This window comes from Styela clava, chromosome 4 (assembly GCF_964204865.1).
Source record: "Styela clava chromosome 4, kaStyClav1.hap1.2, whole genome shotgun sequence".
NCBI classification, from domain to species: domain Eukaryota; kingdom Metazoa; phylum Chordata; class Ascidiacea; order Stolidobranchia; family Styelidae; genus Styela; species Styela clava.
Window position 1 is genome coordinate 9,948,603 of NC_135253.1, and position 23,111 is coordinate 9,971,713.

Genomic DNA, 23,111 nt, shown 5'->3' on the forward strand with positions numbered 1-23,111 from the left:
GCCGCTAATACGATAATACAACTAATGGTCACGGTTATGCCAAGTCGCTTGGAAACCTTTTAGAATATTCAAAATTCCACTGATCCTTTACTGGAAATTGGATACTCGTGGCGTTTATCCATTTGGGACAAAACGTTTTAACCCTCGTTTCATGCGACTGGTTTTCTACAGACAATCAAACCCCCGACTCTTTCAATTTTGATATAAAAGAGAACTTGTACATATCGTTAAGGTAATGTCGTTTGTAATTTTCAGTAATCGCATATCGAGGGTTTTTAATGAATCTAGCCATTGAATAATAATTCGGATCGCTTTTGCTTGTGTAGTTCTCCATTCGTAATGGCCAAGCGAACGAAAATAAAACGCCCTCAATCCTAATTTTGTATTTCAGTTCTATGGTACAAGCTTCGCGCCAAAGGTAATTTAATATTCATGTATACATAATGTAACTTCAGCATAGAAGGTTCAAAAACGCGCCATCATAACGATACCAAATTAAGTTGTGAACGACCGACCACCCCACCAATGCCGGCAGACACCTCAAAAAATGTCTGTTTTGCGGGTCATTGAATAAGCATTGATGTGCAAAGGGAGTGTTGTGCGCTAAATATGCTTCACGAACTGAAGCTAAAACCTGCACCTGCACATTGTTTAAAACTACTACGCAAATGTTTCTTTCTCTATTTCCAAAATTATGGTTCATGTGCTGGAATAAAAAAGTGTATGGGGTTGTACTTGAACAAACTTTCCCGTGTATTTGTTTTGTATTTTAAGGCAAAATAAAAACTGAAATTGAACAGTAAATAATTAAATCCTACTGAGATAATAGGAAGGGATTTCAAGATAGTCGTTATATCTTTGGTGTTGCAGCCGTTCTTACAACAGAATCACGAAATTACAAAAAGTGCTTCCTACTATTAATAGTCTGTGTGTAACTGTAGTCTGTGTTAATAGTCTACTATTATTAGTAACTGTGTGTTGATTGTCACTATCAAATCATTTAAATACGCTGATATCACATGGCAGTTGTAGGCTATAGACAAGATCACAATATATGAATGTATCTACTTTGTTTCCATGAAACGGAATCGTTTCGGCGTAACATAGCCTACATATTTCAAAAAGCCAGAGCTCTTTGACTACCCATTAATAATTATTCAACAAAGATTCGAAAATTGTATCTATTTATATTCATGACCGCTGAAGAAAGGTCACAGCGGGGTTTCAGTTATAGACGGCATTGCAAGCTTCTATAAAATACAGTTCATTATAATAGTGAGTGCTAATAGATTTGTTTGTCATTATATCGCGAACTTTATGACCTAAAATTCCCACATGCATTCGGGTTTTAATTCACTATAGGAAATGGGCCTTAGATCAGTTGAATCGTGTCCCAAGGGCTTATGGACGTTGTTCATTATTTTCCGTTTACCGTTTATATTAGACGGTATTTTGTCATCTTCAAAATGATCGAGATTCCTATTACTACTCTAAGATATGGCGATTAATCACGATGTTACATTATAGTCCTGTTTACTACATTTATTCACGATTTTAGATTTTTCAGTCACTTACAAAATCGACCGCCTCACATATGCAAATTAGATTTGAGTCATTTGAATAACGATGAGCTACCACAAAAACACCATGTTGAATTACAGTTAAAATTCGATTACATAAAACTCATTTAAACTCGTCGAAATTTGGTACAGTAATAGGAAGCTCGATCACACTTGCAAATAAATACAAGGTTTTAAAGCTTTTAATGAAATGAAAAAATTGTAAGATAAAATGAAATATCACTGTAATTCGAACTTGATTTCACAAGTTATTACGCGATAGTTCTTCTCCCAGATATCAGTTGTCCTCTCCCTCGTTCAACTAACGTTGAATATGAATTATAATACTATACATCAGGATAAATGTATTACAGTCCGAACTTAATTTGCTGTAAGCATACCGAAGAATTGAATTTTCTATTAAAAATGAAATTTGAGCTTATTTTATTGCAGCTTTTGGCAACAACCCTAAGTAAGATCTGATTATCTGTTGATGTAGGAATTCCATGAAATGCATAAAGAATGAGACAGATTTGTCTGTAGATTCACTTGGTTTATTATTGAAGGGACAAGTTATATGAATATACCAAAAAGGGACCTTCAAGAATAAATCTTTCCTATTTACGCTTCACGAAACACTGGGTATCATTACCTGTGACGTCATAAATCCTTGCGCGACACTTTGAAACCACATTTCAAGCAAATGATGAAGGAAAATGACAAGCCTATTTGCGAATTGTAGCGTTTAGCGTGATAAATAATATAAATGTGTGTATTTATAGTTGAAAATATTCTCGGGTGTCTTCGAGGTGAAAATCAAAACCGTTTGCCCCTTCTTTTGTCGTTTCGATCACAATTGGTGAGTTGGGGTGAAATTGGAAATGGCAACCAAGCGCATCCTGTTTGCATTGCAACTAAATGTGAATTTCTATTCTCACATACAATTAGACTCCATAAAAAACAATCAATATTTGATTATTTTTAGTGTCTTTCGGTTCCGCTCGGCTTTTCGTACCGGGAGGCGCCTCAATTCGCATTTCAAACAATATTCACTCGCGTACTTGTCCAAAAACATTGAATCAACATTTCGCTAGTTCTTGGTATTTTAGGCGGTGATAGTAACTTTATCAGTAATATTACCGCCCATTTACGAAAGCTTGAGAAACTCTATTTAAATAAAAACCAACGCATTTAAAGAAATTTCCAGCCTCGTTTAAATGAAATCGTCACTTGGGGATTTGATTGGTGTAACAACAATATTTTATATAGATTCCAGTATTCTTTCAACCTTAACCTGGTAGACAACCTGATTTCAGGTTGTGCGCCATCTTGGTGCGCATACTTCAGGAGTACCCTTTCAACACTGTATATAAGAACTGTGTAAGGATATTTTCTTTTGACTGTGCATTTGACATTTTGCATGGAACAAACTACCATGAATGATATCAACAGTTAAAAACACTCAAAAGACTCAAGTTTCACTCAAATATTCACGACGTGAGGATTCGGTGGCATGAAAACCACTGGTGATTACAATTCAGTTTGACACCTGCTGAATTAGGAATCGCAGAGCTGTCGACGAATCGCGTTTATAGTTGTTACGTTTTTAAAATTTCCGTAACGAGATTACTTTTGATTTATTCTGCCATAACCAAACAACAAAACATTGTCGGCACAACAGATGTTGTATGACAGACATTCCATTAATTACCGTGCATAATGAATTTTCACGGTCGCAGGTGCTTGCCCGAAGTTAGACTTTTTTGCTGAGTAATGTGTGGATACCATGACACTGCTTTATGCGTTTCTTTCATCATGTTAGAATTCGTGAGCTCAAATCTGATCTAACCCACCAATGTAACCCTAGTGAGTGGCTCAGTTATATATATTTGATCTACATTCCATAATATATGTGTAGAACACCAACAAAAAAACCTTCGTTTACCTTACCATCGCAATATTTTTGATACTTAGTTTGAATTTCTAGCAGATCGTATTGTATTTTACAGGGCTCATTTTTGATTACTGCAACTAAACTGAAACGCTCCCTGGAAGACAAAAATGACCTTTGTTTAACTCGAAAACACAACTAAAACCTAACAAATGGATAATAAAAAAGTACAAAATCTAGTTAATGCTCACAGCTATTTCTGGAATTTTGTGTTAGAGGAAAAAACGTCTCAGCGACTGCACAAATTTCATTTATTGCTGATTGGTCATTGGTACGGAATTAAATGAGGAAGTCGGTGCTTATGGAACCCACCATTGTCTTCAAGACTAGGAGAATATTCTGATTTACCTGATATAAGTTGTCTTTAGACTCGTATCTGTCCGTGCATGTCAATTTGACAAATTCTGTGAAATGGACGTTCGAAACCAAAATAATTAAAAAATAGCAATAGTAATTTTATTATATAAAACATTTCAGAATATTATACTCTTACAGCTTTACGCGGCGAAATTGTTTGTTTCCAAAGTATCTCGATCTTCAGAAGGGCATGATACAGAAGTTCATCACTATGATGGTGTTGTATTATCAACTTGGTTTATGACAACAAACAATGTTGCTATCAAGATTTACGTTAGATAAGAATGGATTAACGAAATCTTACTAAGCTACAATTTTAAATCAGAGAATGAAGATCAAATGAATATTGCAATGACAGACGAAATAAAGTCCCGTTAGGTTTGGTAGCAGAAGTGTTTTACACCGAACATCCATTTATTGGTTCAACGCTTTTTGAAAAAACAACACTAATAGACCTTTCACGAGGATTGATTTTTCGTTCTATACAAAAAGTCTGATACACTGAAATTTTTAAATTTACAGATAAGTTCACATATCTATCGTTTAACAGTATTTTGTGAGTTGTTTGACATATCATCATATTAAATTAATACATGTTGTTGCTTTTGTATTTAGTTTGTCAGTATTTTCGTATTTAATTTCCATCACCTTGAAGGACCAAACATGTGTGTGTAGCAGTTTTCTAAATACATAACGTAATCTAGCTTGTTTGAGATCCTTTATAAAGTAGGTCTCTCTTATCTATAGAAGCTCGATTTTAATTTATTGGTTAATTAAAATTAGTGCAAATAATGGATTACATTTTTGAAATTGCTGTAAATTGTCAAATAATCAGTGTTGACAAAAATATTCGATTTTGAAATATATATTCAGGGAACATATCTTCCAAAATGGGAAGCCCTAGAATAAATAGCTGCAGTATAAACTTGTAATATTGGAGTATTGGCGCAAAATATTAGATAAACAGCAATCAATACAATAAGTAGTTGGAATACAATGAATTGTGATAATCTATAATGACAACATGTTAACCATGGCGGAAGGTATAACAGTGGTGTAACCTACTTGGAGTTTAATTTTCGTGTTGTTTCGATTGTCACGGCTTTAATAAATGATTCAAAGAAAACGACGTAAAATATTGTTTCCATATATATATATAAATATATGTCTTAGATGTGCCCTGCAAATATATTTCATTTGTGTAGACTGTTTTGATACAATACCACTTCCTGGAAAATTTAATCAAGGTTGTATTTTTTAAAGGTGCACTTGTGTAATTTTTGATCTGATTAAAATACGAACAACGTTAACGTTTGCAGATAGGCATCTGATTATTTTTGGATGTCTGAATGCCACTATTAAAGTTTTTCACGCCTGATGACGCGCTTATCATTGTTATTATTCACTGATAATATCTATCTTAATTTAGCATTGTTTGAGTCTGGGATTGAACATTCATTCAGTCACATTACAACTCGTATCATTTAGTTTACTGTTCCTTGCATAGAACGTGTGATAACACTTATATTTGAATCAGTTAGTAACTGAGAACATTGTGAAAATAGTGGATAGGAAGTAATCCGTTGGAGTAATCGTCAAGTTATGCGAAAACATGGCGCGAATTTATTCAGATTTTGAGCAAGCCACTAGAAGACGCTAGTGATACGTATATAGCTTGGTTATCGTCATTCGCGAAACATTAACATTATCTGTGGCCCGCGTCACATTGGAGCGAGGGTAAACAAAAAATAGCATTTGATGTTGTTTCGTCATAAAAATAACCAGAAAAATCTTTTGACATATTGTTACATCACCAATATCACTGAATTGATTAGTGTTATGGCTAGCTGAGGCAACTAATGAATAATGTGCTTGGCTAGTCCAAATTGTTAACTGGCTTTCTATTTCTTGGTCGGGAATATATGCTAATAAAATAAGCTTCACAGAAAACTAGAAAACGAATGAGAAATCTATTAACCTAGGTTGAATATGCCTGATAACTAAATATTAATGTAATGACCGAACAATATAATTCCTGCCGGGTGTTTTTTTGCAACCAGCCCAAACAGTATCACAAAAAAAAATGCTGCCTATATGTCAGAAAATTTCTTAATTCTTCTCCTGTATCTCAAATTTGGTTAAATTCGATAATCAATCAATCTGCAGTTATTTGTAGGATATTTTGTGAACATGAGTTTGAAAGGAAAGATGACCAATTCAAACAAATTTTTGACTGGACATGGGAAGGAAAATACCACAATTAATATGTCTGCAAGTTGTGTCGGTGATAATCTATTTCTTCTTATGGCACTTTCTCCGTTACGAAGAGTTTGAAATCGTACACTAAATGTAGATATTGTAAGATTTCTGCACGTTTTGGTGAGTTTTTTGCATGTTTTAGCTTCAAAAATGACAAATAATGATCAATGTGTTTGGACAATAAATGTGTTTGTTTTGTATTGCACTGTTTACCTATTCTTGGCACTATTGTGGCCCACGAACAATTCAAAAATGTTAGTGTGGCCCGCTAGGGCGACAACCTTGGGCCACCCTGCCCTAGTGCATTACTCCAGCAAGGCGAGTTACCGTCCTTGCATGGCGTAATAGAGAGATTCCCAGCATTTGTAGACATTGTCAATATGTTTCGTTAATACTTCTCAGCAATTCAGTATTGACCGTTCGCGACGATTATCATATTCAATTTTAATATAGTCGTGGAAGGAATTCGTAGAAAAAACATTCAAATCAAATAATCCCCCCCCCCCCCTCCATATTAGATTACAGGATCGCACCAATACTTCCTACCCGCGTCAGTAAAGAAGAGACATTACTTATCATATATTTCAATTTTGATTCGCTGTATAGTCAGATCGCCGGATATCCTCCCTTGTAAAGGATACTGGAGTCTGGTTATATAATTTTACAGGAATAAATGTAATCAAAGACGAAAAGGCACTGTTATACCTCTAATTTATTTGACAGGACATGAACATAAAAGACGTTAATGTAAAAATAGCAATAATTTGAAGATAATTTTCATTTGTTGGGGGGAAATCCATATTTTTCGAACTAAGGTGCTAAGTCAAAGAGCTCAAATCCGCTACTTTGTCGTGGAATATATATAATTTTCAATTCCAAAAATAAATGTACCATGCTCGAAACCAACAGCACCAACTGGTAAAATAAGCTGATCAATCCAGAGCAGACGTCCCAACTATTCAACATTCGTATTTTAGAATAGTCATTAAAGGACAACATATCTCAACAATTTTTCTTATATTCGATTCACTTAATCCCATTTTCCATATATGGGTCGTGGAGGGTTTAATGATCCCATCGAATGGGACGGTAAAATATTGACTTCTTGCTACTCGAGTAAGTTTATTTAAAAATCGAAGTTTCAGTGGAAGTCCTAACTTTTCAAATATGTTTGTTGCTGTCCTTTCTGTATTACTTACAACATCTTCAAAACGCACAATGTGCAAAGGCCATTGCCCTTCTGAAACTTCGTTCGTCAAAGCGTTTGCGATGCTTATCGTCCAAATAACAGCAAGTTGTTCCACAGTGCTTAGTTCTGTTTTCCTTAAAGCCTCAAATTGCTTGAAATGCCAATAAAACTCAGGATAATCCAGGCCATCAACATCACACGATTTTCCGATGCTTCGATAAGATTTAGCAAAGGAATTAAGAAGTCTTCTTCGCCTGAGCAATGATATATAACGTATTATATATAATTCAGAAAAAGCAAGAGAATTTATATAGCAACCTTTTAAATTAACATGCAGTTAATTTTGGATGTGATTTCCTAGCTCCAGCAGTGATAGCACGTCTTTGCACATTACGTGGCAGTTGTTTTGAGTTCCACGCGAAAGTGGAAGCTAGGCCTATAGCATGTCAATCCATAGTAAAATAAATTGGGCACATTATGCTAAACCAATTAGATTTCGAACACTTTAAAGTAGTTTGATAAACGAGTGAGTATCTGTTTATTTAGATCTTTGTAATGAGCGAAATCCATAAATACCACACGATAGCAAGTTCTACGTTTTTGGTAAGTTGTTTTCCACCAAGAGAGGAAAATACGGAAGCCAAATTAATTTAAATAGCGGTTACATACCTATTTGTGTTGCGGTCATAAAGAATTATGCGAACCCACGATCTTGGATCACGAACTACTAGAATTGGCTGAAAATTGCTTTTTCCAACAACCTGGCGAATCCAGGGTAATTTTGTTATCCAAAATCCAGAATTATCGTTCAGTACAACTGTAGGGTTGAAATTCTGACGTAGCTTCCGTCTGATTTCAAGAATATATTTTGACTCTAAGTTCTGATTGAAATGAAGTAATGGCTTCGTTATTAGCGATGTAAACCACCCCACGGTGAGAAGATTGAACTGAAAAAACGTAAAATAAGAGTGACAATGCTTTATTTCAAAAATGAACACATGCTTCTATTAAAAAATTGTAACTATTGTCACAAGTTGACAACATACAAAATTATATGAAATTCGTTACGTCGCAATGACAAGAAGATTCAAAGTGATGCCCGGTGAAAGTTGAGGAGTGTAAAAGTAGGAGCAATACCAAAATACTATCAAACGCATTAAACTGAAACTATCAATACACCTTCATTTGCGCCTTGCGGTTGAACTCATAGAATAGTTCGGAAGTTAAAACTATTTCATATATCTAAGAAAGACGAGAATATCTGAATCGACATTCATTAAAAAAAACGTTGGTGTTGGATTTGTTGAAAATTAGTGAAACGCTACTATGAATGAGAAAATCACACTGTTTTTCTAATAAAAGTTATCACCGCGTTAAAATTGAGTAATGCTAAATAGGAAATGGGGCGAACGGGACAATATTAACAAATTTGTATTACGGTATTTTCATCTGCAAAAATTACCTGATTTTGCAAAGAATTCCACAAGCACAAATTTATCTTGCTTGTGTCGTGAACCTTTACAGGAATTGTTATGTTGTCAGGAGAATTTATAAAGAGGAATTCGTTTTCGTCTTCAAATAAATATTCCATCAACTCGCTGCCTGATCCAGGTAATGCAGTAACGAACACAAAAGGTGATGTTGGTATTCTCATCTCTCCTGCAGTCGAGTTTACACTTTCCCTATGAAAAATAGAAAATTAGTTTAGGCAGACCAAAAATATCCGCAACCGCAATTATAAGGTTTAGTTATATGATTTGAAATTTGTAAATGAGCTAACTGACTTAAAAAGGAAACCCACGGAGCAAATTTTGTATATACCATTTTAAACATGAAAAGGTAGATGTAGCTGAAGTCATTGATTTGATGAGGCTCACTTTACATTTGAACAAATCATAAGGGATGTTACAGATTTATTCAGTGTTAGAAACATTTCCGGCCAAAACGTTGATTTCATGTTCACTGATATTCATGTACATAAATGAAGTAATATTAAATATCGGCTTAGTATTTACAAATTTAATAGAAAACTTTCGTCACCTTCTCAAATTCCTCGCTTGCCATCTATTGAAACATGTATTGGTGCCGTTTTTATCAATGCATAACAAATTGATAATGGTCAATAGAACAAGAGAAAACACACCGAATTTCGATTGTCGACTAGTTTTCCTAGAAAACAAGAAGAAAGTCTCTTGCATTTCGTGTTGCGTGAGTGGTACGAGTTACCCAAATGTTAATATTTTAAAACACCATTTATGCTATGCTTTCTCGATTCGATAAGAAATATGTATTTCTCGACTTACCTAACACTCCGCCTGATGAGATTCTTTTTATATGCAAGAAATAGGATAAACAATACAAATAACGCGGCAGTAAGTGGCAATACTATAGTTTTAGCCTCAACAGAAAATAAGGGCCAGTAATGCAACGAATTAATTGATTTCGAATTTGCAGATTTAGGAAAACTTGAGCAAGTTTTTGACGTTGACAGCGTAAATTTCGAAACATCTGGTAATTGTGATGTAGTCATCTGAGATGTAACGTAGTGATGAAGAAGCTGAATGTCATTTTCTGCTTCTGAATTATCATGTATCATTCGGCTATCGAGGCCTAAGTGTTGTTCATTCGATCCTATTTTGACATAAGCATATCCCCCAAATCCAGTAATGCTTTTTCTGTCTTTGATCGGGGATGCCTTCTTTGTTTTCGGTTTTACAGCAGTTGAAATGTTGATCATATGCTCAATATTGTTAATATCAACACTGAGCATAACCCCTAATTGTCCACTCTTGGGCAAAATAGAAGCTGATTTAATGTTATAGTTGGGACCAGTAAAGATATGAACAACATTTGTAGTGCCTTCGGACAATGAGTAGGTAACATTGATAAAGTTCGTAGGACCTTCCCGCAGACCTATCGGCCGAACACCGCTGTGTAATGTGGTATTGATGTTTCTATCATTCATTTTTATGGAAAACATAGAGTAAGAACCTTCCGGATAATGAACTTGAGCTCCTGTAAAAATGTACAAAAATTTAAGTTTATTTTGCACTTTAGGTTGGCTTAGCTAGAATATCTATCTTTATTCTTGGAAACATGAACGAAGCTATGAAATATCAAAGAATTATAGGAAGAAAGCCACCAAGTTCATTAGTACCATTCTAAAGTGTTGTATAAAAATAGCCGACCAATGTAACGTTCTTAATCAGTGGTTTTCACTCGGTGGTAGCAAACATTGAGGTTCCGTGAGTTTTGGGAGTTCAGTAGGGCTCGGCGAGTGAACTTTGTCAATTACCCAATACCTATTAGTGTGAAACAGTATTTCCTGCTTTGAAAATCAGTAGTTCTACAAGGGTGGTCCAAACCCATTCCCGCGGCCACATGTGGCCCGCAGCGTCATTATCTGTGGCCCGCGTCGCCTTTGCGGAAGGGTAAGCGGAATATTGCATTTGGTGTTGTTTCGTCATATAAATAACAGAAAAACTTTTTGACATCTTGTTACAACACTAATATCACTGAATTAACTAGTGTCACGGCTAGCTGAAGCAACTAGCAAAGTTGAATTGGGTGTGATTGGATAATCCAAATTGTTCAATGGCTTTCTATCTATTTGGTTGGAAATATATTCCAACAGTTATATTAACTAAATATGATAACTAAATATTAATGTTATGGCCTAAGAATATATTTCGTTTCGGTGATGTTTTGCAACCAGCCTAAACAGTATTACAAAATGCTTCTAATATTTCAGAAAAATTAGTAATTCCTCTCCTGTACCTTACATTTGGTAAAATATGATAATCAATCATTCAGCAGTTATGGCAAATATAATCTAAAACGGCATTTTGCTATCATGTGAGCAATGAGGATTTCCAAATTTTGAGGGATTTTGCCTCGGTAACTCCGATGTTCGAGAGCATTCATATTTGCGGAAGCACTTTATCCGTAATGAAGTGTTTGAAATCTTACACTAAATGTAGATATAGCTAAACTTTTGCATGTTTTAGTGATTTTTCTGGCGTATTTTGTATGATTTAGCTTGATAAATGGAAAACAGTGATCAATCGTTTGGACAATAAAAGTGTTTGTTGTTTACATATTTCTGACGCTATTGTGGCCCGCGAACAATGCAAAAATAATTTCGTAACAATGCAAAAATAATTTCGTGGCCCGCTAAGGCGACAACCTTGAACCACCCTGGTCTAACTCTAACTAGTTACCTTCGTATCCAAGATGATGATATTCTTTAAATTTGTGCAGCATATTGTGAAATAGAGAACTTGCTCTTTTTGTACCGCTTCCTGGGTCGAGCTTTATACTATCAACCACAATTAGAACTTCTGGATTTAGTAACAGAATTCCACGATATACACTGCTCAACTGGAGAGATTTTCTGTGGGACAATAAAGTTAAATGATCCATGTTAAATGATCAAAAATTTTGAACAAAACGCAACAGAAAATCTTGAATAATTCATGGAGTAGGCGTTTCGGTTATATCCTAGTAAAATCGTAAAAGAACATCGACATTTTATAAATATCCTGAGAATGTCATCGAATAGTTTCCGGTTAGGAAACCGATGGCATTCAATTTTCAATGACATGTGGGCTTGGGAATATAGTGCAATAATTGGATACATTCTGATTTTCTTGAAAAAATATATACGGGCGGTTCTGAAATGCTCGCTTGTATACTACAAAAGGTTGGTAAAAATGTGGATTTGTTCTGGGTGGTAATTTTTAATTCGTTATTAGTATTAGATTTGAGTTTTGGATGTGAAAAATATTGCTAAAGTCAATTTCTGAACTATTCACATAATCATCTAATTACTCAAATCAATGGAAAAGTGACTTACGAATAAATATTCGCAGCTTCTCCTGCAATGAAAACTATTCCATTTGATGTAACAGCCGTTAGAATATCACCTCTCATGCCTTCTTCTAAAATTTGATATTTGAGCCATTTATTGCACTCGCCTATTTGGCCTTCCCATGGTTGATTGCACTGGGAAGTGTTGGAAGGAGAAAAAACCACAACATTGTCTAAATATGAATATTTTGGTCCATACAAGGATTCTGTAATAAAATATCTCCCGTTCGGTGCAAAAACGAATGAATTTTGATCGGGGTGTTCATGGCCCGGATTAAAGTTTTTCCATCGCGCTGCGTTTATTTGATCGGGATAACGGTTATTAAACATGATGTCAACTGCCGACTCTCCGTTCGGAACTCCCGATTTGAAGGATAAAAATGTATTTCCTTTTTTCATATCTTCGCCCCCACCGTACGTGACGACACCCCAGTCTGAATAAAAATGAATATTTTTAACGATACATTCAGCTGGCTGTCGCGGTCTCACGGATGCATTGTAAAATATGTATTCAGTGTGCATCATGCTCCAAATTTGTGCATTAGAAGGTGCGAGTGGCTTATTTTTTGGTCTCGCACGTCTGATTTTGGCCGCTAACCAGTTGCCGTACCCGTTTTTCATGACGTAATTGTCTAAGAAAGTAAGTTGACTTCCTGGACCAAAAAACCAATTGTGATTTGCATCTGCAATGCCAACCGATCTCTGAAATCCTGGTAAGATAGTTTTGTAATAAAACCAAAAATGTTGTTTGAGCCAAGGATTACTTGTGTGATCGGTTTTGAGATGTTTCTTTGCTAGATACACATACTGTGTCAGTCCGCGCGAAGTATAGCTGCCATATGATACTCCCTCATCAAGAGATCCATCGGTGACATGCGATAGCATGAGCATTGCCGCGTCTAAATGCTTTTTCGATTCGGCAATCCAAGGCTCAGCAACATCAGGCTCGTGGACTGAAACCAATAATGATCCAATTAAGAGAGCAACTATGTTGCTAGCGGCATGGTTGTGGGTGTACTGCTTGGTCCAACCAAATTTAGATTTTAGCGTCATTTCGTAAAGATGGTGACTTGTACTGTTGATTTTTTTATAATAAAGCTGCCGTTTCGCCAAATCAAACCTATTATAAAGGAGATCGAATGCAGTTGAAAAACCAATGAGTGAATGACCGACCGGCACCTGATCCATAAGGTAGCTTTCTGCTACGTACCAATCCGGATAACTCGCCATCCTATCCATATAAGTTGTAATATACCTGAAGGCAGCTTCATCGGTGGGATACAAAAAGACATACATGGCAAATCCACATAAATTATTTCCATACACTTCGTTCCAACGGGATGCAAACACAGAGTGATTCTTAGGCGGTAAATATCGGTCTGGTTTTGTAGTAAAAGCTATTCCTGCTTCTCGAATATCCCTTGCTATTTTTTCGTGTGTTGTGGTCGCTCTTGCACTAATCTCGTGAATTTGCGACGAACTGAAGTAAAGCATCGGGTGAAAACCGTCAGAGAAATCAATACGTCGTCCATATCCAAACAATGCATAACTACCTGCGATCAGCACCAGTCCAACCATAATACTGATTCCCATGGCACCTGTATCGAATACCCACCGACCTCCGAACAAATTAACCAATTAATGTATTCCAGATCTACATTTTTCTATCTGTGAATTTGTATGATGATTACAGATTATCTTATGCTACTTCGATAAAGGCATGTTCAACAGATGGGTCATTGAAAATTCAAACCCACCGTTGGGTGACAACAATAAAATAGATCAACATACTTTGCGTAAATAAATTACTCACTTATCCCACATATTATTCCAATCACTATATATATATACTCAATTTATCATGACGTTGTAAAACCTGAAATACGCCAACTGGTCTAACTAAACCACGTTGATGTTTTGTGAATTCCTCTACTGTTGCTAACCTAAAACACAATTTTATTTAAAGATGTGCTAAATACCAAACCTTATATATTCGTCAAAAGACATGTCAAATCATTACCGTAACGTAGCCTAAATGCTTCCGTACGAATGGACTACGTAGATATTTCCATGCTTTACCGTGAGAACTGTCTGTTTCGCGTTGCGGCGTGTGATAGCGAGAACATCAGGAAACCGACGAGTATATTCATTTGGGAGTTTCACAGTTCTAACAAACTAGGCTCCTGCTTTGGTTTTAAGCTTGGCTAGTCACGCGTTCCGTGCAGCGTGGAAACACGAATTCAATTTTGATTTGTGAATGTCGTTGTCTGCTGTGATTTCTGGTCAATTATGGAAAGGCAAGGTTATACATACCAATGTGACTATATTATTACATTTAAAAACACACTTCAACTACGTGAAATGATTTTTATTTGTCATATTTCACATTTTTGGCTTATTCTTGCATATCCCTGATCTGAATTGGACAACTCTTTTTGTCATTTCTCTGCTTCCCATATAAAAAGATGCCTCTCATGACAAGTAAACCTCTCAATTAGTCTTTCACCACTGATTTAGTTGTCATGGAACGTAAACAAACCGTTCAGAACACATCAATGACAGCCTAGAATGACCCAATCAGATAACATTAATTGATTACCTCGCTGTGAATTTTTCACATGCATTGATGTAGTTACTAATTGAGAACTCACACAGTTTTAGCTAATATATAATGCAAAGCAATCTATCCCTCGCAAACTAGGCGAGTAAACTCGGATGTAAACTCGGTTAACTATGAGCCTTGCTTCTATATATAAGCGCATATATATCAGATTTGAAACCTCTAAACAAGAGTTCAAACAGGTCAAATGGGTACCGCAGATGCCCGCAGATTCTCAACGTACAGAGCAATAAAATTGATAACGCTATGTCCAATATAAAAAAACGATAACAGCAAACTAGTAAACTTGATCATACTTGAACTTGTGACTGAATTACCCATAAACGCTCGATGCGCTCCAAGTATAGGAAGAAATATATTTACCTTCAAACTTTCTGAAATTGATTGGGATCAATATAAGCGGCAAATGAAATAGACGGTATTTCTATAACGTCCTCTATAAGGTTAGGTACCTGTCGGTCTCTGTGGGTATGATGCGACCAACGTTGAACGCAATTCTCAGAGCTATTATAAATTTTCTTTAAATATTTTGTACTGTTGTTGTATAGACGTTGTGTAGCTGATGGTAAAATACTTTCTAAGCGTCCACGTACTATAGCTAGCTACACAATTTACTATACAAGAACGCCATCTTAATTCCCAAATCAAATTTAACCCTTCGAGTAAACAAGTACGACGCTTAGAAGATGCGGAATAGAGGTTTTCTCAGCTATTATACAAATACGAGTTGTTTGATATGTAAGTCTCTTCGTTAGGAATTTTTTGCCGTTCTGCAGCACTGATTTTAATGCTTGGCCGAGCGTGAACGCTCACACTTATATACCGCAGGTTAACTTATGCATTGGCGTTTCGAGGCCATATATTCGCTAACGCTAGCAGTGATGCATTTGGTTACTGGACGATAGTTGGCCTTCTGTTTTTAACCTTTGCTTAAGCCATTTTATCTCATTGTTTAAAATCTGCAATAAGAAATTATATCGAGTGTTTTCACTTTGAAAGGCTAAAATATGACCAGATACGAATCTATGAAATACATTAATGCATAGAAGAAGTTTTTCATACTTATTCCGCGTGAGAGGAAAATCGACATGAGTCAATGATAAGACGATCCACGTCCGTCCGGTTACCACTTCATGTCGGATATGGAAATAATAACCGGTTCTAATGCGCCGACATTGGTACTCCCGTAGTATGTGAACCAAGATGGCGGACACCGGAACGTAGTATGTGTACCAGGTTAGGCCATAATTTCAGGTACAAATACTACGGGTGTCACTTGGCTAACCCCCGAACTCGTAGTAGAACTAAAATAAGAAAAATTGGATTAAAATCATGGCCTGACCCTAACCTGGTACACATACTTCGTTCCGGTGCCCGCCATCTTGGATAACATACTACGGGAGTAGCATTGATGGCGGGAAAAATCCCAAAGTCCCATCAGGTATTTACCATTCCCCGAGTCGAGCAATTATTGTTCCACAGCTTGCATATTTAACGAGTAAAATAAGGACTGAAGTAAAAATAGTCTATCAAAGTATTCAGGAACGTGTTATAGACATAATTACATTGAAAGTCCTGAAACAAGGTCCAACACAGTTGGGGTAAGGCAACACCAATAATACTCTCTATGCTCAATAATCATTGTATGTTTAATTCTGCGCCCGTGAATATATTAAAAATCTTGTTAGTTTTTAGTTACATTTCCCAGTGTAGATTTTTAATTTGTAAAGTAATTATTTGTAAATCGGTCAACATATCATTCGATATGCCACCTATCAGTGTCTACTCTGGTGGTATTAAACGGAGGCGATTTCATGCACCGCTGGGTGATTTGGCTCAAAAAGATTGTAGTTAACTCAAATATGAATTTTGCTGTTTTTTTGTTAACTATTTGGCCCAAATGCAGGTATTTAGATTTAGACTGGATGGATCGATTATGACGACGACTCGTTTAAATGTTCTCACCATGTATCAAATTAGCTCTTCAGTCCCGGCAAAACATCGTTATCGCAAAACTATTATCTCGCTAAAATAAATCTTTTATTTTATTTAATCATGGTATATATTTTCTTCGAATGCTCGATATCTGGTATTGTCAACAGTTGCTTAATGACGTACTCTATGTATTATCATTATTATTTAATAGGCTACATCTCTTATTTGTCTGCTTGGTTAGAAGTGTAGTCTTCTCAGAATTATTCGCGTTTGACCGGTGGTATACTGAAGTTACTGCCATAAGCATTGGGAGGGAAACCACAGATACAGTAAGAGGTACGAATATTGCAATAGTCTCGTTGAAAGTCTCCATCAGAACTCTTTCCACCGCAATGAAAATACTCTGGAATATGAGCATTGGTATGTAATGAGCACACATCAAGGTGACTTTTTCTGCAGGATAGGTAACCTCCGTTAAATATTCCACAAGAGTTACTTCCGAAAATCCACGCAGTCCCATCGTTAACGGATACAAAAATGTGAGCGCTTTCAGGCACTTGTAATGATGTGCAAATAATATAGAAATGCAGCTTGATATAAGTCCAGCAATAGCTAAAAATAAACAGAATTAGTTTGTAAAGTTCAGAAAACTCATTGGTTTCAATTGCACCGCACTCGTAATACAAATTTGGCATTTCCTCATTCGCTCGGAGTGCTGTAATTAAAAACTACAAAAACGAACGTTTTAACAGCGCTCTTAAAATGAAAAACGAAATGCATTTTTTAGTCACTATTTATCGGCCACGACATAAATGCATTTATATACATCATCTATTCCTATGCTATCTTCTTAATACATTAAAACCAACGTACCAAATTATGGACTGATTTACTGTATCCTAATTAAACCAGAAATTACCAATAACAATTACTCCTCAATGGGTGGAATACAATAGTCAATGGAATACTTACGCAAAGAACTAAATAACTTATAACGTCCAAATCTATCTATTAGCAGTCCAGCTGCTAAAGAGAAGAAAACAGCAAGTATGTTTCCTACAATTCTAATTGTTCCTGGGAGTGACTCTGGAATATCTGGAAACGTTTTCATCAGTAACGATGTGATGAGAACTTTTGTCATTGCAAAATAAGATGTGTCAAGTGACACTATAATTGTTATCAAAACAAAGTTGATATTTCGGTAATGTGATGCAGTTTTCTTCAGGCTTTCGAGAATGTTTTCCATACTCATTACAGCCTTTTTTTGATTTGATGCGTTCAAAATTTTTTCCTGAGATGCACTTGGCGGACTTGGTGGGTGATCCTTGGCATATAAGCAGACAAATATGACGCAAATTAGCAAAAACGATGAAATAATTCCAAAACTTATTGCAAAAACATTTCGAACTTTATCAGAATCAAACTTTTTGTTCAAATTGTCGAGTACGTCATTCAATAGCAAGGGATATAGCAGTGATGATAACATCTGACCAGCATGAATTGCGCTGAATTCGATCGCAATTGTCGTCCCGACTTCATTTTCAGAAAACCAGTTTGCAGCCATATTTACCGAAGTGACAAATGATATTCCTGCTGAAATTCCGATAAAAATTTGTCCCATCAGCACGAAATAGTAATAGTCGCTATAAAAAGATTTGACACATTTAGGAGTCCTATGTGTATTTTTTTTCAATGTCCGAATAGCGGGATATTATTGCATTTGCTGGCATATAATTTGACTATTATAAAACATCTTTGTGTTTATTCTAGCAACAATATACCGACAACAAATAATATATTTAACATGCCTCAATAAATTTTCCATGGTTCAAATTTAGAAAATCAATTATGGATGATCGATAATTTAAAATAAATATACAACAAAGTATTGTGGTTTTATCACTGTGATGTTCAAGATCATACATTCTATTTTTGACATAGGTTTTATATAAATCTCCTATTAGCTTTCATACTTATGTAGAAATCCTATTGTCACCGTTATTGCGCCAAAGAGTCCACCAATTGTTAAAATGATACACTGTGCACGAACCCCGATATGATTATGAAATAATGCCATGACAACCAAAACGATGGATCCAACAAAAAACGTAGCACTCGGTAGCATGTCGACTGAAAATGGTGAAATATTGAAGTATCTGGCAACTATGTTGGTCACGATTCCATAAGCACATGATGAGAAGTCAACCGTGAAGTTGGCAAAGAAAAGAACACCAACAAAGCACCACCTGATCCTGTATAGTGTGTATTCCATTATAATATCAATTCAAATCTGAGAATTAAAGTGTATATTATAGGACACAAAGTACACATATGCAAAATTGGGTACTCCCGTAGTATGTGTACCAGGTTAGGGTTAGGCCATAATTTTATTTCGTTTTCCCTTATTTTAGTTTTATTACGAGTTCGGAAACTGTTTGTGTTAGCCAAGTGAATATACCCCCTTCCCATAAGCTTCAGTCCCTTTACACAACTTGATGTAAAGTAGGCGAACAAAATTAGTTACCTCTATATTGGTACACATACTTCTGGCGCTCCCTGTCTAAAACTTGTCATTAGACACATACGTCTTGTTTTACAAATAGTTCATGTCTAAACCAGGACTTCAATTGCAACTAAATGTCTTCCGTAAGTCAAACACAGACATTAAGTATACAATTCGAAAGATATCTGCGGAATTTCAGTCTTGGTTATGCAACTTCTGAACTCACATCGCAACATCAACTGAAAAATTTAGATTTTCTTGAAATTAGGTAATTTCGCACACTTACAAATGTAGTCCCTTATGCACATTTGTAGACGAATTTAACACGTACTAATTTTTTTGTGAGAATAATACGATGGACTTCGCGTATAAAAATCTTTGCAGAAAGCCATAGAGCATATAAAACGATTTCTATTTTCCGAGTGGGATATTTTCCGGTCTGTGAGTACGTGCGGTCTTCCGGTCTGTCAGTAAGTGTGCTCAATTAGTCGGGCAAGAGTTAATTTTTTGATTTTATCATCTCAGAAGTTCAAAACTTTTGTGACCTCAATAATCTTTAAAGCTCCAACTTCATTTTTCTGTTTTTGATTTGTATTGACTATTAGGTTGGAATCATTTTCGAAAAAACATTTGTTAGCTTGGTTCGATCATGAGCCGGAACCTGGTTTACAACTTATTTTATATTACATCCAGTTGTGGGATTCAAATTTTTTGTCAGTCGGTTCTATCACAAAAGTCATATTTTTCAGGCGGTTTTGTTACATGTTTTTTTAGTAATGCTAACCGGTTCGCTGATCCCATGAAATGGTAATGGTTGGAGACAGAAGGTACCATCTGAAAATCCAATGCTATGTTAATCTCATGTATATATATAAGTAAGTAAGCAACAGAGGAAAATAAACTTTTGCGACTGCAAATACAGAAATTGAAGGAACCGGAGGAAAAACAGCGTGAAATGCACTAGGAAACATACAGCCGTTTGTAACCGATGACCAGTCCTACGCGACAGATAGGCGTTTATGCACAGCAGATAGATGGAGGTTGCAAGCAACAGATGGTAAGTCATGTAGATCAGTGTTTTTCAACCTTTTCCTAGTCAAGGCACACTTTTTTCACTGAGAAAATCCCGCGGCACACCCCCAGCTTAAAATGTGGGGAAAAGACTTAATATTCACAATATAAGGGTTATATTGTTAAAATAAGCTTTTTTAACTTTGAAGAAAGATGTTGAATTGGACATATTGAATAGTAATCAAATAAAACAAGGAAAAAAGGCAAATCGCCACCTACTGCTGCCACATTCTGATATGGAACAGATTACTCTGACGGGCGCTACACCGCATAGACACACAAATTGGAGAATTTCCCACGGCATCCCTGACATTATTTTACGGCACACCTGTGTGCCGCGGCACCCCGGTTGAAAAACACTGATGTAGATTGTAGAAAAGGTTGAACTCCAAAATACGAAATTAGATATTCCGTCACCAAAAGAGCCATATATGGCTCGCGAGCCATGGGTTCCCGACCTCTGACTGCAGAGTTGTATATCGTATTTGCGTATGTACAGAACTGTATTTTTTCTGTTTTAAAACACACAACAAGCGCTGCATGAAACTGGTTCAAGACAATTTTTTGGGGTATGTTATTAAATTCACTCAACATCACATGCGATCGACTACTGATATACAGTAATTGTTTTATCCATCAAAATTAATCACAACCAACAGTAAAAAAAAACAGCATTCACAAACGTTTTTTGATTTTATTACAATTTTTTAACTGTAAAATTTTGTTCAAATTTTGAAATGAATCCTACATATCACATCCTGTACACTACATAGCAAACCATACAAAATTGTATCCCTTCAAAAACAAAACCAACAGTAAGATAGCAAACAATGTCTATTTTCTGATACATTCACTTAAATTTTCCCCGATGAATTTTTTCATCATATTCTCAAAAACACTTCTATACTGCGTATTAAACCACAAACATTAAAAAGACACCATAAAATTTAAAATAAAAACAATAACTTATATTTAAAAGTTTTCTCCTGATTTTTTGGCTGCAAAGTCTTTTTTTCGAATTTAGATGGTCTAAACTAAGCCTCCATTAACAAGGATAAAGCGTCTAATCTGCCTTGTTTCATAGTTTTGTAGACGTCAGCTGAGAAAATGCACGTTCTGCTGAACAATTTGTGATCAATAATGTTAAAAATATACGAAAGCCAATGTATACATTTGGAAGGGCGAATTCTTCAATGTTATCCTCCACAAATATTTTTTAAAGTTCAGCTTGACTGAATCTTGATTTTACATTTTTTTTTGAATTTATGGAGCACATATGAATAAAACTACTTGAAGCTCAGTTGATAATTTACTGTTGAAATTTTGTGGATAAGCATCAATAAGCCATTGACAACACTGTCAACATTTTAAAAGACATTTTGTTACATGGTTAAATGAAATTTAACTCTGGCATTCAAATATAAATCTCGTGCATCTACGTCATTATTTCTGATATTTACGTTTGCGAGTTATAGCTGTCTGGTAGCATTTCCTTTGTAGCTGCTTCATCGCGTCTAATACAACTCGTGAAATGTGCAGCTGGTCACGTAATGATGCATACAGATCTGCACGTGTTTGTAACTCTACATCCTCACTTTGCGCAAAGCTTGACTCATTTTGTGAAAAAAATTTGAAATTTTATTCCAAAACGATAATATGAAAACGAACTTAGCTCTTGCATTTTATCTGCAATATTATTTGCCCCTCTTCTAGCACCTCCCGTTTGTGACTTGTTTCCAGGCTTGTCCATGGGACATATTTTTCTGTCCCATTCCCATCCAATAGCAATTATGCCTCTCCCATCCCACCCTATGGAATTCCCGTTGGGATAGAATTCAATCAAAAATGTTAAATTTAGGTTTAGCGCCTACTAAATGGGACTACATATACGAATAGACATGCAAAACAACAAAATTTACGAACTTTGTAATTTTATATTCATAACTGTTATACATGTGTCCATCAGCCCCTTCACGAAGTATATTTTAATGCTGAATATATTTTGCTCTATATAACTAACAAGAAAGCTATGCTCAAATATATGGACACGAAATTCATAACGAAATGTTTTACCATCATAAGATTTTCGTGTCGACTCCAACGTGTCCCATGGGAAATACAAATGTGTGCTGTCCCATGCCATCGGACGTTTCCCACGGACAAGCCTGCTGGTTTCCCTATATATTCCAGTGCTTCGGTGATTTTGAGAGAGGTTTTATAATTGCTCCCAATCTGGTGTCAGAGGGGAATTTCAGCACAATTCCATTCCCGAATCAAAAAACTCTTTCATATCAAAAATACTTCCAACTTTGCTAAACACTAGATCGCTTAAATTCGATCGCGAAACTGTCAAATAGTGCGCTATTTTCAATTTTACTAATTTCGTCGCATGAAACTTCGGAGTGAAAACCAATTCCATAGAGCCCAATAAAATTTTCGAAATATATACAACAATCTTAAAAACACTAATGCACCATTTAAAATTCTGCTATAAATTTCTTTGTGGTGCCCCTTTTGCTTGGTGGGTGCCCTAAGTACATGCTTTTATTGCTCAATGGTTAATCCAGGACTGGGTACAAGAATCATGAATTGAATTGTGCAGATTGCACCCAGCCACTGCGATGAGTCGCGCATTCCACCTTGACTTTGCACCAAGCAACTCCTCATTTGAAGAGATGTTTCGTGCTTTATTTCAGTAAAACACTACTTTATTTTTAAACGCTGAGTTGACTAAGCGCCGCGCAATTCATTTTTTTTTAGCTAGGTCCCGAAATCTCAACTTAGACTGGCTTGGTTGT

The 23,111-nt window shown here is 35.8% G+C and overlaps 2 protein-coding genes across 2 annotated transcripts; both read right to left on the reverse strand.

Annotated features, from left to right (window-relative positions):
* Positions 1–6,775: 6,775 nt before the first annotated feature.
* Positions 6,776–13,848, reverse strand: LOC120326203 (dermatan-sulfate epimerase-like protein). The gene is made up of 7 exons (XM_039392447.2): positions 12,171–13,848; positions 11,536–11,708; positions 9,619–10,330; positions 9,356–9,484; positions 8,778–8,997; positions 7,985–8,262; positions 6,776–7,569 (listed from the first exon to the last, which is right to left on the reverse strand). Exons 1-7 carry the CDS (start codon positions 13,775–13,777, stop codon positions 7,086–7,088), a joined length of 3,603 nt encoding a protein of 1,200 aa, XP_039248381.2. The 5' UTR covers positions 13,778–13,848; the 3' UTR covers positions 6,776–7,085.
* A 3,056-nt stretch (positions 13,849–16,904) lies between these two features.
* On the reverse strand, positions 16,905–19,022 carry LOC144422245 (choline/ethanolamine transporter FLVCR2-like). Its single transcript, XM_078112237.1, has 3 exons — positions 18,713–19,022; positions 17,712–18,382; positions 16,905–17,351 (listed from the first exon to the last, which is right to left on the reverse strand). The coding sequence occupies exons 1-3, from the start codon at positions 19,009–19,011 to the stop codon at positions 16,924–16,926; spliced, it is 1,398 nt and encodes a 465-aa protein (XP_077968363.1). The 5' UTR covers positions 19,012–19,022; the 3' UTR covers positions 16,905–16,923.
* Positions 19,023–23,111: the final 4,089 nt, after the last annotated feature.